This window comes from Heptranchias perlo, chromosome 32, assembly GCF_035084215.1.
Source record: "Heptranchias perlo isolate sHepPer1 chromosome 32, sHepPer1.hap1, whole genome shotgun sequence".
NCBI lineage: Eukaryota > Metazoa > Chordata > Chondrichthyes > Hexanchiformes > Hexanchidae > Heptranchias > Heptranchias perlo.
Window position 1 is genome coordinate 10550112 of NC_090356.1, and position 19656 is coordinate 10569767.

General features: G+C 44.4%; 1 protein-coding gene across 1 annotated transcript in view; it reads right to left on the minus strand.

The window, feature by feature from the left end:
- Nucleotides 1-3328: 3328 nt before the first annotated feature.
- slc2a1a (solute carrier family 2 member 1a) overlaps nucleotides 3329-19656 on the minus strand; it is a 29430-nt gene continuing 13102 nt past the window's right edge. Inside the window, exons 8-12 of the mRNA XM_067970077.1 lie at nucleotides 14522-14632; nucleotides 14316-14417; nucleotides 10103-10178; nucleotides 5028-5155; nucleotides 3329-3657 (exon numbers count right to left, since the gene is read on the minus strand). Coding sequence (XP_067826178.1) covers nucleotides 3427-3657; nucleotides 5028-5155; nucleotides 10103-10178; nucleotides 14316-14417; nucleotides 14522-14632 — 648 coding nt within the window. The 3' untranslated portion in view covers nucleotides 3329-3426. The remainder of the gene's footprint in view (nucleotides 3658-5027; nucleotides 5156-10102; nucleotides 10179-14315; nucleotides 14418-14521; nucleotides 14633-19656) is intronic.

Consider the following 19656-nt stretch of genomic DNA (forward strand, 5'->3'; position numbering starts at 1 on the left):
TGAAATTTAACCAGTTAAAAAATGCACAGCCTACTAGCACAAGGCACTCGTAAGCTATCCAGCAAGTCAGGCAGCTTCTGTGGAGAAAGAAACAGAGTTAACGTTTCAGGTCGATAACCGCTTGTCAGAACAGTTCTGGCGAAAGGTCATCGACCTGATATGTTACCTCTGTTTCTTTCTCCACAGATGCTGCCTGACTTGCTGAGTATTTGCAGCACTTTCTGTTTTTATTTCAGATTTCCAGCATCTGCAGTATTTTGCTTTTGACTGGTGAACTATCCACTGTTTGTCCAGCTGGGATCATCCTACCCATTAGGTCATTGGTTTGGAGAGTTATCTGGAGCCAAGTGGGATGAATCCAAACTGTGGTAACAAGTCTACCCCAGAAGGTTCCAATAAGAAGTCAGGTTGGCTGGTCAATCAACACCAATGGCCTGGAATGCTGTGGACCTGCCAACACATGTATCAGATTATTGAGTATGTCACCACTTACGTAAATAAATCATTGAAAGAAAATGTGTCATCACTGGGGATCAGTTACCTTCGGCCTTGTTTTCTTCAGATGGGACAATTTGGGGTTACAGCTCTCTCACCGGGTGTCCTGAGTAATGCTCCATGATGGACCAACAGCTGCTTCACTTTTGTGGAGTGCAGCAATTCCGACAGATGTTTTATCTAAAAGCTGAGATGGAGAAATCCACATATCCGACTGCTCCATCAAATCACCATAACAACAACGCACCAACCTCAACCAATACATTTCAAATGTCAGATGATCATTACAATTGAATGAATGCAGACATTTAAATTTCTGCATCTTCATATAAGAGAATATAATGCCCTAGTTTATTGATCTAAGAGCGCTAATCCAGATTATTTACGTTACATCTTCACAACAAACTTTGAGGTAGAAATTCGGACATGCATGGGGGCCGCAGGGTGGGGTTCCTGTACCTGAATGTTGAGGGAGAGGCCAGAGGCAGCCCCGATATTGGGCCTCGGGCCTCATTTCCATCAAGCCAGCTGGCAGAGTCAAGCAAGACTGGGCTGCTGCCAGCGTCGCAACGGCCCTCAGGTAAGTGAGGGCTGGGAGTCGGGTGTGGGGGGTGGTGGGGGAGATCAGAGGCCGGTGGGGAGGAGATCAGAGGCCAGGGGGAGGAGACCGGAGATCAGGGGGAGAGATCGGAGGTTGGGGTGTGGGTGGGGTGGAGTAGATCAGAGATCAGGGCGGTCGGAAAGCAGCAGCCCGCATTATTTAAATGTGAGATTGGGAGGAGCACTTCTGCTCCTCCCGGTTCCACATTCAGGCAAGTATTTTTTTTAAACTTACCTTTTTGGTAGCAGATGCTCCAAAGGTCCCGAAGACTGGCCAGCGCGGCTGCCTCAGGGCATACTAATTTTGCAATGGGGCCTCAAACAGGCGTTAAGTCCCTGATTTGCATATTCAATGGGCCTCATGCCTGTTTCAGGTGTGGGGCCTGGTTGACGATTTTGTTGTCCTTTCCCAAAATGGCGGGCGATTCAGTTCTGGCCAGAAATGTGCATGCGCATCCTGCCCCACAAGAACACAGATGGAAAAGAGATAATCACCAGGGTATGTTGTTACCCGATAATTTATTTGAAGTTTTATACAGTATTAACAAGCAATAAAACAGAATGATAATTGAGACAATTGTGACTTGCATTTAAAAAATCCAGTGGGAAGAAACTGAAGCAGGGTTAGAGCTAACAGTAAACAGATACTTCATTTTCCTCATCATGGTATCGCATCGAACTGACATGACACATTTTACAAACTCAGTGATATCATTGGGTCGTATGATTTTAAAGAAAACTCAACAGCTTTCCCAATATTTTTACAGGGGAGAACAAAGTGCTTTGAATAATAAAATGGCTAAAAGTGTTGTTGATTTAATTTAAACAGCAGGATTTAAACTATTCAAATGATAATGATATGAACCACATGTCTGCTAGTTGTTAAAATGCCTCGGTCACAAAATGGATGTGGGGTCCAGTCTGATCTCCTTTCAGCCACTTGTCCACCTAAATTCCGCCAGTGGGTGACCTACAGACTGCCTGTTTTCAGTGGCAAGTGGCTTGGACCCTCAATAAAAGAAAAAATAATTATCCTGGATCGGCCCCCTTGCTCAAGGGCTGATCAGAGTATTGTCAGGGTCGAGAGGGTCAACCCTACCCTCAGTGGATGGGAGGCTGGCCAAATTTCCGATGGGCCATGGGGGCAGGTGGACACCAGAGAAGCTTGCACTCACTGGCCCTGTGCCCTCCCAGTGAAGCCAGCGAACTCGAGGGGGTCAGTGTTGGAGGATACCAACATTGGGACCCGACACAACCCACCAGAATCGCAGCCTTTTGGTATTTCGGCAATGGTAGTTTATCTGAATAACCTGATGTATTAAACATTTACAAGACCAACAATTCTGAATAAGGGCATCAAATATTACTTGGGCACTTGGTCCTGCACAGCAGTAACCTATATTTTTATTTTTTTAAAACCCTGTGATTTATAAAGTCACTGCAGAAATGCTGCTATAAGTCCACAAAATGTTTTTGTAGTTTGTAAGTTTTTGAGAATTTATCTCAATTAGCTATATATTCAGTTTCTCAAACCAGTGGGCTCTTTGGCTAAATGCAGAACAATAGCACTGCAGCCTTAACACAAATAAATAGATTGAAATCATGCCGTTTGACCAACAACAACAACTTGCATTTCTACAGCGCCTTTAACGTAGTAAAACATCCCAAGGCGCTTCACAGGAGCAGAATGAGACAAAAAATTGACACCGAGCCAAAGAAGGAGACATTAGTACAGGTGACCAAAAGCTTGGTCAAAGAGATAGGTTTTAAAGAAGAAAGAACTTGCATTTATAAAGCGCCTTTCACGACCTCAGGATGTCCCAAAGCGCTTTACAGCCAATGAAGGGAGGAGCATCTTAAAGGAGGAAAGAGAGATGGAGCAGCGGAGGGGTTTATGGAGCACTAATTCCTCTGCCCATTATAATAACTAATCTATTGATTTTAAATGAGTGAGCACTTATGTCAGAATAGTTGTAAACAATTTTACAACACCAAGTTATAGTCCAACAATTTTATTTGAAATCCACAAGCTTTCGGAGGCTTCCTCCTTCCTCAGGTAAATGTCAGGAACTCCTCGAAGCCTACGAGGCTTCGAGGAGTTCCTGACATTTACTTGAGGAAGGAGGAAGCCTCCGAAAGCTTGTAGATTTCAAATAAAATCGTTGGACTATAACTTGGTGTTGTAAAATTGTTTACAATTGTCAACCCCAGTCCATCACTGGCATCTCCACATCAGAATAGTGGACAGAGGAACTTCATACAAACATGTTAATGTGCTTGTTACTGATACCGCACCACACAATCTCAACCCAATGAGCATCACGGAAGTGGTTAGAGTTTTGTGCTCTTCCGTACCTCCCATTTTCCTTGTTCTGCTTGCCAAGGGCTCAATTTCAGGTTCTCTGCTTCCACCTTGATTTCAACTTTGTTCCTCTTTGCCAGGATTTGACTAATTTCCAAGAATGTTTTATTTTTTGTTTCGGGAATGACAATCAAGATGTAGACAAAGGTTGCAAGGCAGACGACTCCAAAAATGATGAAACTATATTCACCGAGTCCTTTCTGAAAGGAGAATTTTTTTTTTTTTAAATCAAACGTGAGGATGGTGAGCATGTCTTAAAGATTTTAATATCCATCCCCATCCATTATTTCTTCTAATTAAATATCAAAATGATGTACTGAACAGATGGCAAATAAATAAAAGTTCATTGGCAGTGATTACTTGTGAGCAACTCACTGCACATGTACATTTCAAGGGAGTGCTAACTAATTGGTACTTTTTTTAAAAACAAAATGCATAATTAACATTTTTGGTGCATTTTGGTCTCATTAAAATAAAAGACTTTTAGTGCTTGGAGATGGAACTTGTTCCAACTTCGCACTCAATTACAAGCACAGTACAGGCAGAAATGCAGACTAAAGTTCCCTCTACTCTCGACAATAAGGGGAGATTTCCTCTAGTTGTTACGTCTTAGCAACATGGAAAACACAGCGGGAAGGTTTCCGATGTTTGTTGCTTCAGGTGAATTTATAAAAGCATTCAGAAGGAACACAATCATGATTTTGCTCGAAAGCAATTAGGCAAAATCTATGTCACTGACACATAACGAACAGAGGAAATCTTCCCCCATCTCGTCATAATATCAAACATATGAAAATAACTGACAGGAGAAGACCAAATGGTCGATCTAGCCCATGGGGAAGTGAACCTTTGGCTTATTGGTAGCATTCATGCTTCTGAGTCAAAAGGGGATTGGGATCCAGTGCAGATAATCTGGATGCAGTGACCACTGACTTAGTGGTAGCATTCCCACCTCTGAATCAGAAAGGTCAGATGTGGGCCGCACTCTACACAGTCCAAGCGAGTGGAGACCAGAGCGCAACTCTGAGAACTGGGTTGATGTCCAATGGGGGTACTCGCATCCGATGGGTGGAAATGCCCCTCCCCCCATTGTAAAGGGTAGGTGGGACTCTAGCCTTGGTTGCAGCCCACTTAGAAGGTAAAAACTGTGAGGAAAGCAATGCAGGACCACCTCAGCTACTCTTGCCTGGTAAGTGGCTCACCTGCGTGAGATTAGAGTTAGGACCAAAAATGCAGTTGAGGTCCAAGTTGATCTAATAGAATGGTGGATTAGGCTTGAGGAGCTGAATGGTCAAATCTTGTTCCTACATTTCTACCTCATCCAGAGATGATTCCACCATGTGCACCACTGACCCATCCTCAAACCTCGGAAAAGTAACTCCTACAGTATCAGAGTGATTTTTCCTACTTCGAACACCGGCCATCCTTGTGGTTTCTCGAAGTGAGATTAGCAATTTTAAGCAGCTTTGCACCGTAGACTGGTTGAGACAACCAAAATTCACAACACAGATTGTAAATTAATGGGTTTAACTTCTAGACTTTAAATAAGTGAAGCTTAAATTACATCTACCTCTAGAAATGGGAAAACAAGACCCACGATGAAGTTGGATATCCAGTGCATTGATCCAGCCACCATGAAGGCAGCTGGCCTGGAAGACTGACGAAACATTTCTGTTGTTATCACATATGGAATAGGGCCTTGTATTGAGAAAAATAGAAAGAGTACAATTAGTAACAATGTCTGTTATTTAATACAGTTCTTTCAAAATTAATCTAATCTCCATCTAATGCAAGAGAAGGAGTGTTTATCCCTGTTTGAATGCCTTCCCTCTTTAGCAACACCCTCTCCACACACACAACACTCTATTTCCTGGCTGAGATGGTGTGCATGTGCCAATGCTGTTCGACAGCTGGTCATGTGTCCGTGAGCTAGAAAGATGGAGGGAGGTTTTTCTATGTTCTCCCTTTCTCCTTGTGGCGAACCATCATGTTTTTGCTTTGTATCCCTGTCATATGGCCAAGCTGGGATAAAGAATTTATGTTGTGTAGAATCACAGATGTAAACCTCAGTTCTGATATTGCGTGAAACCCAACACCACCAAACTGCCATTAAGTTAATTTAAAGAAAATGAGGTCAATTTTCCTCCATTCATTAGCATTAACAAAACAGAGGAAAATCCACCCCAATGTTTCCAGGCTGACATTACATGGCTTTTGGGTGGGGTGTGGTGTGTATATATTGTGATGCATAAGGCATTGCAGTTATGTGAGACAGGCTGGATGGACCAGTGGGTCTTTTCCTGTCCGTCATTGTCGTACATTCGTATGTATGACGAAAGGAAAGAACTTGCATTTCTACAGACTTTTTCAGACGTCCCAAAGCTATTCACAGTCAATGAAGTATTTTTGAGGTGTAGTCACTGTTGTAATATAGGCAAACACTTGTGTTTAGATTTGTACCTTCAGAAAGCAGTTCAATAACCAAAATACTAGTGCACTGGATTCTTGACTAGATCCCAAAAACAAATCTATGCCTTTATTAATATTCACGCTTTTGCTTCTGCTAATCTCAGTAATGTTGTCTTGTGAATGAAGTTTAATTGTCTGGAGGGGAACTCATCATACTCTTTTGTTGCCATTGCCAATGTCTATGGAGTCCGTTTCCCTTTTTGTTTAAAGAAGGCTTTCATTAATTCCCCATCCTGTCCATCCTCGCAAGCTGTACACTATCCCTAGCCAGAAGACCAGGCAAATGATTGTTCCCAGACCCCTGCCAATGCCACTCAATTACTGATTTTCACTTCATGGCATAGCAGGTTAAAGTACCAACACTGTCCTTGGATTGTCCCACATTTCTGAATTAGGGAGACAGGAAACAGATGGAGTGAATGCAGCAACAAATTAAATAAATAGCTATTACATTCTGAGACATGCAAAGAAAAGCCTTGAAGAAAGTTCTGGCTCTGAATGAAATCTCTTTGCTTCCAGGAGTGAATCCTTTGACGATTAATGAGCAATGTTTTGGCCCTAAGTCAGTGGGAGATTCTCCAGAGTCAAGTTCCTTTCAGTCTGGTGTTGAAGCTGCTCAACAGGTTTGTGCTGATCTCCTGACTCCTCTCTCCTCAGGAGTCAGGTGTGGGCCCTTGTGATTGATGCGTTCAATGCAGCCACATGGGCCATTGAGAAGTTAACACAATTTTCAGCTCCAGTCACTGCAGTGGAAGTGGCTACCCCTGAAGTACTTTGCAGTCAAATTGTAAATGAGATTGCACACACAGATTCATGTTCACTAGATAATTATAATGGGGATGGACTTTCGGTCCACTTTACTTCATTCATCCAAAAAAACCCTTCAATATGGCATCCAACTGTTTCTTAACTAGTTCCAGGGTTTATGCCTTCCCTACCCTGTGCAAAAGTTCTCTCCATGTGTCGATCACAGATTGACCTGTTTTGATTGAGGCTGGAATGTTGGCCTTCTTTAAATGCTGTCATTGGTAATCTCGTCAGGCAGATGGTGGCTCAGTTTAATGTTTTATCTGAAAGACAGCTTCTCCAACATTCCAGTACATTGCTGTCAGCCTAGATTAGGCTTTCTGAATCAGAGGGCAGAGTGCTCCTTCTGAGTTAAGCTTGGCTCAGTGGTATCACTCTTGCCTCTGAGTCAGAAGGATGTGGGTTCAAGTCCCACTCCTGAAATTTGAACACAGAAGCTAGGCAGGCACTTCATAGCAGTACTGAAGGAGTGCTGCACTGTTGGAGGTGCTGTCTTTCAGATGAGATGTTAAACTGATGCCCCATCTGCCCTCTCAGATGGACATAAAATATTGCATGGCACTATTCAAAGAGCAGGGGAGTTCTCCCATTGTCCTGGCTAACATTTATCCCTTACCTAACACCACCAAAGCAGAGTATCTTGCCATTTATCTTGTTGCTGTTTGTGGGATCTTGCTGTGTTCAAATTGGCTACTGCATTACAACAGTGACTACACTTCAAAAATACTTCATTAGCTGTAAAGTGCTTTGCGATATCCTGAGGTCGTGAAAGGTATTATGTAAATGCAAGTACTTTCTTTTTTTCTATTGAAGAATACTAATGGACTTCAAATAGTAATTATGTCCACTAGTTGGTGAGAAGGTAACGAGTGGGCAGAAATTTAGGTTCATCGCAATAAAAATTATAGGGGAGGTTAGAAAAATGTCTTCACTGAGGTCGTGGTTAGAATTTGAAATTCTCTGTCACAACTGCTGTTAAAGCAGAGCCCATAAATTCTCTTAAAAAGGAATTGGATAGCTACTTGAGAAAGAGGAAAATTAAAGATATGGGGAGCAGGCAGAGGAATATGATCAGACAAGGTGGCTCGTGTAGAAGAAAAGACTGGCACAGACTTGATGAGCTAAATGGCATGTTTCTGTGCTGTGACATTCAATGATTCTACTTGCATTTCTTCCAACTTATTATACTGTATTCGCTGCTCACGATGTGGTCTCCTCTACATTGGGGAGACCAAACGAAGATTGGGTGATCGCTTTACTGAACATCTCCGTTCAGTCTGGTCACTTGTCACTTTAGTTCTCTATTCCATTCCCACTCTGACCTTTCTGTCCTCGGCCTCCTACACTGCTGCAATGAAGCTCAATGAAAGCTCGAGGAACAGCACCTCATCTTTCCACTAGGCATTTTACACCCTTCCAGACTTAACATCGAGTTTAACAACTTTAGGCCTTAACCATTTTCTCTATGACAGTCTGTAACCATCTGGACTCATCCTTTGCCTCTAGACTTGCCCCATTAACACCTCCTTTTGCTTTGCACCATCATCACTTTTGTCATTTAATCACTCCTGCCCTCCACCCCATCACAGACCTTTCTTTCCCGGCCCCCCTTTTCCTTGGCTCTGCACTTGCTCAAAAGCTGGTCATCTCTAATATCTAGCGGTTCTGATGAAAAGTCATCGACCTGAAACATTAACTCTGTTTCTCTCTCCACAGATGCTGCCTGACCAGCATTTCCTACTTTTATTTCTATGATTCAATGTCTGGCTGTGGCTCTGTTTTCCCACCACAAAGTCTAACGTTCCTTTTACATGCAATCAGTAGAACTTTATAAAAGGATACTTCACATGCTAACAATGTGATACCATATTTAGACAATGAGTCAACCACAAAACACACAAGTGACAAGCTCACATTCAGTCAGGCCCATGAGTTATACTGTTCAGCCTTGGGGTTGCCATTTCCAGAGTGAAATTGTGAAGTAATATAAATAGTTTCATTATATAAAAATCTGGTTCGCCAAATACATTTTGTATTAAGCTATAGTGTGGTGAGAACCCACTTTAACAGAGTTGTCCCACACAGTTCCATAATATGGTATTAGCAATCTTGCCTCTGCACCAGAAGGTTACGGATTCAAGCCCTACACTAGGATTTAGGCACTCAATCAGCGCAGTACTGAGGGAGTGCTGCATTGTTCGAGATGCTGTTCTACCATCATAATTGTGGCAGGGCGGGACTTGCGTCCACTGCATTAGGTGCCCGTCCAAATTCCATGGATTAGGGGTATTTTCATAAAGTAGCCAGGCACCCGTGCCATTAATGGCACAGCTGGGGCTCCCGCTAGGTGGGTGCAGGGTAGGAAACAAAGGGATGCCGCTGGTGAAGAGTGCCAGCAGGTCTGGAGGAAGAGGGATTTGCCCTTCTAAATCTTGTCCCTTTTCCAGAAAAGCCCTGGGCAGCTGATCACTTTGCGACTGGTTGCTGTAAGGAAAGTGGCCTTTCCAAATTTGGTAGGTTCCTCTTCTGCCACCTGGCAGTACTGTATTTCCACTTCATGCTGGGACACAGTATGCTGGGGGAACCCAGGGCATTCGGCCAGATTGTGTCATCACCCGAGTCCCATCTTATTCTGACATCAGTTCCAAAGGGATTGGACAACTGCCTGCTCTCCCCACCCCTCCCAGGAAACTGCAGAACATGAAAAAGGGGACAGTGACCCAGCCCCGGTCCAACCCTAAATCCCGCCCGCACCTACCCGGATAACGCACCAGTTGGGTGACACATCCGAGGAAATGTGGGATCACTGTCTTTAGGGTAAAACTTTAAACTGCAGCCCTGCCTGTTCCGATGGTGCAATTCAAAAAAGAGGAGGGAGTTCTCCTGATGTCTTGGTCAACATTCCTTCCTCTCTCAAAAACAGGTTAACTGATCATTCATTTGCTGTTTGTGGGACCTTCCGATAGGCTGGTACTTAGCAACAGTGACTGTAATTTTAAAAAAATTAATTGATGGATGTGAGTAGATGGAGGTGAGATGTGAGAAGGCACTACATGAATGGCATTGCTGTGGTGTATTTCTCGGAGAGTCACATCACAGGGACGTCATTATTCCACACACATCAGTGTAGCAATTCAGCATCAGTTGCATATAAAGTCAACCTTAAAATTCAACCATATCAAATCAAAGTCAACGTGACAGCAAATAAAACAGGCTGATGTAGGACGAACTCGCCAGAAAACAGAATAGGACACAGATTGTAATGAGGTTGAATTGATTTTCACATTCGGTAATTGTATCATGCCTTTATGAAAGGCAGAATGTGAAAAATCAAACTGAGTAAATAAGTGGATAAGTTCTTGTACTTACTGGGTCCTATTGCGTGCCCGATAACATAAATGATTATGCAGGTTATGCTGAGATAAGGCATCCAGTCAATTTTATCCTGAGGAGAGAACATATTTATTCCTTTTAATGGGACTTTATATCTTTCGTCATTTTTCGGCATTTTAACTGCATCTTGTGCCCAAACAGATTCATCTAACGTAATGGCCCAGAATTTGCTGGGGCAAGGCAGCAAACGGTGTCCGCTGTTAGTTAGATTTGCTCTTGCCCGTTTAATGTCGACGATATTTTACGCTGCAAGTGGGAGATGGAAACAGCACGGTGCCCCCTACAGGGCATCTGGAACCTGAGTGAACAGAACAAGCAACTGTGTATCTCCTTAACCAATCAGATTGAAGGATTGTGAAATTAACAGTGCAAGGACTGAGAAGGAAGTGTAAATTAGAGAGGGTGAATTCAATGTCAAATCAGTGACAGAAAGAGAAATAAAGAGAGGGAAAGAAAGATCGGATTAAGAGAGAGAGAGAAAGAGACAGAAAGAAAAAGTTTTGAAAAATTTAATTTTACTTTTCAAAAAAAAATCTCCAACAACAATCAAAACCGGAAAGACTGAGACTCCACACTTGCAATAGTTAATTTTTAGTGCCAGAGAGGTTGACTGGCAGTAATTAATACTTATCACATCGTTAAAAGGGTACTTAGACTTGAAATGACTTGACTTAACTTTTTGTGGCGAGTTTAGCTTGTATCTACCATGCAAGTACAGGAACTTCCCGCAGCTCATGCATTTGAATGGTGAGGCAGACAGCAAGATGCCATTTTTGGAGTGGGGGAGTGGGAGACCCCTTCAGACAACACACAAGTACAGTCACGGGTGATAGGATCACTGCATTTAAAAACTCCATTCCAAAGCTGAGGTAAACTATTTCTTTCTTTATTTTGTCAGTCTCACTCTATTTTCTCTCTTGCCCAGGTTCCTATGTGTAATATTGTAAAAGCATTCAAAAAGAACATGTTTACTATTTTGCTGCATGTAGTGCGACAGCAATTCCTCTCCTATTCCCTCCCCTCTCCCCAATATATCTTGGCCCAGCGAGTCTGTGCTGTGCCATGAGTGGCATTCCCTGATATCCTGGCCAGAGGCATGAAATCATGGATAAATCGGAAGAGTTGGACCATATGAGCAGTCAAGTGCCATGAATGGCACTATGCGAGTTGCTGGTAGGAGATATGATTCATAAGATATAAGAACATAAGAAATAGGAATAGGCCATATGGCTCCTCGAGCCTGCTCCGCCATTCAATAAGGTCATGGCTGATCTTCTACCTCTTCTCCACTTTCCTGTCCTATCCCCATATCCCTTGATTCCAAAAATCTATCGATCTCAATCTTGAATATACTCAACGAGTGAGCATCCACAGCCCCGTGGGGTAGAGAATTCCAAAGATTCACAACCCTCTGAGTGAAGAAAGTTTTCCTCATCTTGGTCCTTAATGGCCGATCTCTTATCTTGCGACTATGATCCCTAGTTATAGACTCTCCAGCCAAGGGAAACAGCCTCTCAGCATCTACCCTGTCAAGCCCCCTCAGAATCTTATATGTTTCAATGAGATCACCTCTCATTCTTCTAAACTCCAGAGAATATAGGCCCATTTTACTCAATCTCTCCTCATAGGACAACCCTCTTGTCCCAGGAATTAATCTAGTGAACCTTTGTTGCACCCCCTCGAAAGCAAGTATATCCTTCCTTAGGTAAGGAATTCAAAACTGTACACAGTACTCTAGGTGTGGTCTCACTCGGGCCCTATATAATTGCATCAAGACCTCCTTTCTCTTATACTCCAACCCCCCTGCAATAATGGCTAACATACTATTTGCCTTCCTAATTGCTTGCTGTGCCTGCATGTTAACTTTCTGTAATTCGTGTACAAGGACACCCAAATCCCTCTGAATACCAACATTTCTTAGTCTCCCACCTTTTAAAAAATATTCTGCTTTTCTTTTCTTCCTACCAAAGTGGATAATTTCACATTTCCCCACATTATACTCCATCTGCTACCTTCTTGCCCAATCACTTAACCTGTCTATATCCCCTTGCAGCCTCTTTATGTTCTCCTCACAGCTTACTTTCCCACCATATGTGGGTAAAAAATATTCAGTTACTCTGTATGAAGACTCATATACTTACCAGGGATTCACTTATGCTCAATCTTACTATAAACTTGACAGTCCAGGTAAATTGATGATCTTCTCTGGACCAATTTAATCAATTGCTTGTATCTGATCATTCTTTATCAAGCTGTGATCCATTAAAGTTTAGTATCCAGTAATTATGGGGATAAGTCATGTTACGCTTTGAATGGAATGTGTATTTAACCATGGCAAGCACAAAAAAGATGTTTTTTTATTTAGAAAACCCAAGGGAGCATTAGGTAAAGGCTGAAAACACTGAAAGATTACATTCGGTAGGTTAAGATTATATGGGATGGATGTTCTCCACGATCCCATGCAAAATCCCCAGAGGATTTCCCTCCTGTCTGCCCCATTTACTGTCGCTTTCTGGGACCGCCATGTGGAAGGTGGCAATAGGCCCCAGAATTCAGCAGGCTCCCTCCTGTGTAGAGAGAAGGCCTTGTAGCGGCTTCCTCTCTTCAGTCAGCCCCAAGCACTTACCTGCTTAAGGCCTGGGTCTTGGCCTTCAGTGGGAGGTTTGGCCCGACGTTTGAGGCCCTTCTGCCCCTTCCAGGTCGTTCGCTGCCACTGCTGCAGCATTCCTACGGCATGGTCTGCTGGGATTTTCTGACCTCGCACTGGTGGGATTGCTCCTGCTAGCAGGAATCCTGCCGGGAGCCCACTGTGCAAATGGGATGAACATCAACCCAGGAAAATGGGTCGGGATTCAGGTGGATCCTGAGGGGTGCCCATCCCTGATTACCCTTGAGGTGGTGGTGAGCCACCTTCTTGACAACCGAGTGGTTTGCTTCACTATTTCAAAGGGCAGTTAAGAATCAACCACGTTGCTGTGGGTCTGGAGTTACATATAGGCCAGACCGGGTAAGGACAGCAGGTTTCCGTCCCTAAAGGACATTAGTGAACCAGATGGGTTTTTACAACAATCCAGTAGTTTTATGGTCATCATTACTGATACTAGCTTTTTTTTTATTCCAGATTTTATTTAATTAACTGAATTTAAATTCCCCAGCTGCCATGGCGGGATTTGAACTCATGTCTCCAGATTATTCGTCCAAGCATCACGGATTACTAGTATCAAGTAACACAACCACTATGCTACCGTACCCAGCCGAGAATGGGGTGATGTTCTGCTTCTTACATTAAATTGTAGTTTTAAAAAATTGTCAGCACCAGCTCAAACATGAAGAATTGAGTGAGGTTCCGGAGGTAAGGTGACCTTTCACCCAGTACAAGATCATGCTAAAGCAGCGATTTATTTATTTATGTATGTATGTAACAGCGATGGGTGAGAGGCATGAATTATTTATGTGCTTAATTTTTTATAAAAAATGTTTTAACCATGAGCAATGCCACAGGAAACCAATTAAGTTATGTATAAAACTCATGTTATAAATAGATGAGTGGGATATGTTCATGCAATGTTAATAAACTGTACAGGCATCGCTCTCATGGTATAAGATGCATTATGAAGAACCCGATTGTGCTTTATATCACATCCCAGGACTTTCAGCTGTTGAGCAAACATTGGGAATCGAAAACAGCAGGGAAAAGAGCACTATGAGAACAAGGGAGGTAGATGTCAGTACATGTGCTTAAGGTCCCACTACTTTCAATGGGAAAAGAACACACCTTCACAACTATAACCTAATCACCTGACAAACTATAAAACTTCAGACTATTAAAAGGAAAGTACCAAAAATAAAATGAGCACACAAACAGAGGCACAAAATTCCCAAAGGTCTTTGAATTACATTGTGTGATATCAGGAAACGAATACTTATCACATTTGTATAATTTGTTCATTATTTTAGCGCCAGTGTTAACCCGCTTAAATAAACTGATTGTTGCCTCTGTTAAAAAGGTAAAGCACACCTGCATTAAGCTCTAGTGTGCTTACATTATACAGCATAAGTTCAAGGTCAAAGGCTGCCTTGTAGCACGTCAACAGCTACCCGTTATTCTGCATGTTGCGGGCTTATTTGCTACATGGAATATATTTTTAAACTCTGTCGGCATCCACAGAGGATGAGGCTTTGATCAAACCTGAAGGTTTAGACTCATTGTTAAGACCGCACAGGAAGTGCAGCAAATCGCAAATCCCACCAGGAGAAGTAGCTTGCGTCCTGTAGCTTCTACTATAGAAACCTGCGGAACACAATGACAGTCTGGGCTTAGCACTGTGAATGTCATATCCAATTCTAATAACATCTGGTAAAGAGTGATTATATGGGAACCTTATTAGGACTTACTGCTGCTATGGTCATGAACACATTGACTGCTCCTGTGCCAACAGTGACAAACTGAATGTCATTCTCTTTTACCCCAGCTGATCGATATATGCTGTCTGCATAGTAATATATCTGTAAACAGAAATAACAATAGTGGGAGAAGAGCAATTACTAATACAGATCATTTTCAGTGTTATTGGGCTATTAACTGTTGCTATTTTTCCTGTCTTTACAAATTACCAGCGCAGCATTTATATCAGAGATCTTCATGCAGAGTGGGATAGCAATGCAATTTTTAATCCCATTTATAGAAGCTGTGCATGCCTGCTCGACAGGAGGGGAGGGGAGATAACCAGTCAGGGTTCTTGCACCTGATTATTATCAGGTGACCTCCCCCCCATCCCTCCCCGCTAGAAAGGGTACATGTGCTGACTTGAGTTGAAGACAGGGTTGGGGCCAACTGTGATGCATCTCACGATCAAATAACCTGATGACACTCACTGCCTATACTCAAACATGAAGAATGAGCACTTGAGTGATCATAAAAAAAAAGGCTTCAAGGAGATCTTGAAACATTTACCTGAGGAAGGAGAAAATCTCCGAAAGCTTGTGAATTTAAAATAAAATTGCTGGACTATAACTTGGTGTTGTAAAATTGTTTACAATTGTCAACCCCAGTCCATCACCGGCATCTCCACATCATGACTACCATCGACACCACAAACTGCCGGCTCACAGTGGAAAGGATATCCAAGAAGATCGCGCATTTAGACACAGACATCAAGTTTTTACAGAGCTGCAAGAAAGCAGACAAGATCCCGAAAGGACTCCAGATCACGAACCCACTCAAGTCCACATACAACTCGGATTACGCTGAGAGACTCTGCCGCCGTACCTCTCGCACACTCCGCAACCATCTCATACACCAACTCTACAGCAGACGCCACAACCTCGAAACCAAGATAGAGTCCATACTCTCAACCTGTACTCAGGACACAGCAGACCAGCTACGTTATACCGCCAAACAGACGAGGCAACGGAACTACGCTGCCTACATGAAAACCAAGAGCAGGAAGCTTGAGAAACTCGGCATCACCACCAGCAACGACCAAGCTTCCCCTGGTACCACGGTTGCAACCACAGGGAAGTCTATTGTCAATTTATCCGACCACACCCTTCAACCAGACGAAATCGAAGTTCTCAGCCGAGGGCTCAATTTCTGCCCCACTACCAAAATGGACCCCACTAGTCTCGCGGCGGACACAGAGGAATTCATCAGGAGAATGAGGCTCCGGGAATTCTACCACAAACCCCAAGATTTCAGCAGCGAACCCAATGAGACAATCGACGATCCGGAACAGCAGACAGAGGGATCCGCGGTACAGCAACCGAAGAGGAAAGAGTCAAACTGGACTCCTCCGGAGGGTCGCTGCCCTCAGCTGGACATGTATGCTCAAGCTGTCAGGAAATGCGTCAATGCCAGATTCATCAGCCGCACTCAGAAGACAGTCCAGAATGTCACCCGAGCACAACGCAACGCCATCAACGCTCTCAAGACCAACCGCAACATCGTCATCAAACCAGCGGACAAAGGAGGAGCCATAGTCATACAGAACAGAACAGACTATTGCAAAGAAGCATACCGACAACTGGACAACCAGGAACACTACAGACGGTTACCCGCAGATCCGACCAAAGAACACACCCACCAGCTCAACAAACTGATCAAGACCTTCGATCCAGACCTTCAAAGCATCCTACGCATTCTCATCCCACGTAATCCCCGCGTGGGAGACTTCTACTGCCTCCCAAAGATACACAAAGCCAACACACCCGGACGTCCCATCGTATCAGGCAACGGAACCCTGTGTGAGAACCTCTCTGGATACATCGAGGGCATCCTGAAACCCATCGTACAGGGAACCCCCAGCTTCTGTCGCGACACTACAGACTTCCTACAAAAACTCAGTACCCACGGACCAGTTGAACCAGGAACACTTCTCACCACGATGGACGTCTCGGCACTATACACCAGTATCCCCCACGATGACGGCATCGCTGCGACAGCATCAATACTCAACACCAACAACAGCCAATCTCCGGAAGCCATCCTACAACTCATCCGCTTCATCCTGGATCACAATGTCTTCACCTTCGATAACCAGTTCTTTACCCAAACACACGGAACAGCCATGGGGACCAAATTCGCACCCCAATACGCCAACATTTTCATGCACAAGTTCGAGCAGGACTTCTTCACTGCACAAGACCTCCAACCAACACTATACACCAGATACATCGACGACATTTTCTTTCTATGGACCCACGGCAAGGAATCACTAAAGAGACTACACGATAACATCAACAAGTTCCATCCCACCATCAAGCTCACCATGGACTACTCCTCAGAATCAGTTTCTTTCTTGGACACACGAATCTCCATCAAAGACGGGCACCTCAGCACCTCACTCTACCGCAAGCCCACGGACAACCTCACGATGCTCCACTTTTCCAGCTTCCACCCTAACCACGTCAAAGAGGCCATCCCCTATGGACAGGCCCTGCGAATACACAGGGTCTGCTCAGACGAGGAGGAACGCGATGGACACCTACAGACGCTGAAAGACGCCCTAGTAAGAACGGGATATGACGCTCGACTCATCGATCGACAGTTCCGACGGGCCACAGCAAAAAATCGCATAGACCTCCTCAGGAGACTAACACGGGACGCAACCAACAGAGTACCCTTTGTCGTCCAGTACTTCCCCGGAGCGGAGAAACTACGCCATGTTCTCCGCAGCCTTCAACATGTCATCAATGAGGACAAACACCTCGCTATGGCCATCCCCACACCTCCACTACTCGCCTTTAAACAGCCACCCAACCTCAAACAGACCATCGTTCGCAGCAAACTACCCAGCTTTCAAGAGAACAGCGTCCACGACGTCACACAACCCTGCCACGGTAACCTCTGCAAGACATGCCAGATCATCGACACAGATACCACCATCACACGAGATGACACCACCCACCAGGTGCATGGTTCATACTCCTGTGACTCGGCCAACGTTGTCTACCTCATACGTTGCAGGAAAGGATGCCCCAGAGCATGGTACATTGGCGAGACCATGCAGACGCTGCGACAACGGATGAACGGACACCGCGCAACAATCGCCAAACAGGAGGGTTCCCTCCCAGTCGGGGACCACTTCAGCAGTCATGGACATTCATCCACCGACCTTCGGGTAAGCGTACTCCAAGGCGGCCTTCGAGACACACGACAACGCAAAATCGTCGAGCAGAAATTGATAGCCAAGTTCCGCACCCATGAGGACGGCCTCAACCGGGATCTTGGGTTCATGTCACGCTACACGTTACCCCACCAGCGAACAAATGTTATCTGTTTTTAATATAATGGGTCATTTGCTGGCTCTCTCTGCCTTCCGGATGTTTCTGCCTCTCTCTCTGTTTTTTTTTCTCTTTTTTTTTCTCTGTTTTTTTTTCCCTGTTTGTTTTTTTGTTGAATGTGTATTCGGGGGTTCTGCAGATGACACCTCTCTGTCTGAACACGGTGATTGCCTTGGCAACGGGCAGTTGCAGAGGCAGTCTGTAAACACCATGTATTATTCAATATGTATAAATGCGTAGGCTTCAAGGAGATCTTGAAACATTTACCTGAGGAAGGAGAAAATCTCCGAAAGCTTGTGAATTTAAAATAAAATTGCTGGACTATAACTTGGTGTTGTAAAATTGTTTACAAATAAAAAAAAAGAGTCTTGCCTTTCACCCAGACCTAACTTTTCTAATCAGCATTATTTTAATACCGTCTGTTTAAAATGCATGAGTTCACACTGGCATCAAATTAACCTCAATTTGAAAATCTAGTCTTCATTGTTTCATCTCATAGATACTTGATCATCTGCCAAATTCCATTATCCATTGGGCGGTCCCCTTCATTATGGTGGGTAATGGAGGTTCTTTGTTTGAAATGTCAAATCAAACACCAAAATAAGGAAAGATTACTTCTAATCCCCTCTGCAAACACAATCATTGCTCCATAAAGATATTGTTTCCAGCCTGGATTTCAAAGGTGAGGCATGGAGATTGGCTTTGAGTGGTGAGTGTACTATAATCACATCACCAATGAAGATGGAGCCAATACAGAATGTGTATTGCAGTCTATTGGTGTCAGCCGTGGCTCAGTTGGTAGCACTGTCACCTCTGAGTCAGACAGTTGTAGGTTCAAACTCCACTCGAGAGACTGGGGGAGTAATTTTAATCCCCAGGAACAGGCTGTTTGGGGGCAGGTGGGAGGTTAAAATAAGAGCTTTTTGGAGAGGGACCACATCTCAGCTTCAACGCGCCCATTTCTGGGTTTGACCCAGGTGTGTTTGTATTCGCGCGCATAACAGGTACCCAGAAGTCCTGCCCCCACTTAAAGCCGGCAGGCCAATTCTTAAAAGGGCAATGTACCTCATTGAAATAGTTGAGGTATTTTATTCTTTGTGTATTGCAAAAGTTAAATGAATTTAACCTTACCTGTTCAGGTTTCCAAACACTTCCGATTCACGTCAGGTGAAAGCAGGCGGGAAGGGGTGAGGGCCTTTATTGCACTGCTTGCGGGTCCGGAGGAGCAGGAGTGCTTCATCCAGGCCCAACAAGCTCACCTGGTGCGACCCCGCGATCGGCTGACCCCCTCCACACCCCCCAATGCCGGACCCCCCCAATCAAGTGCTGGACCCTCCCCCCGATGGAGTGCCCCCTGATCTCGATGCTGGATCCCCCGACCCCAATGCTGGCTGGACCCCCCAATGTCATCCACGTCCCCCCACCTCACCCCGCCTCTGATTTTTTTCTCGGGCTCACGATCTCTCTCTCTCCGTCCTGCCCCTTTCTCTGATTCGCAGCTCCTTTCCCTTCCCACAGGTAGTCAGCCTGTCAATCTGGCTGCCTGGCGTGAGGGAAAGCCGGAAGCACAAATAATTGAGTTGCAATCGCAGGTTCCTCATGCAAATATCTACCGACACACTGGCTTCCCGGCTCCCAGCTAAAATAATGCCCTCGAGCACAAAATCTAGGCTGACACTCCTGTGCAGTACTGAGGGAGTGCTGCTCTGTTGGAGGTGCAGACACGTATTCACCCAATGTGTAGGTCT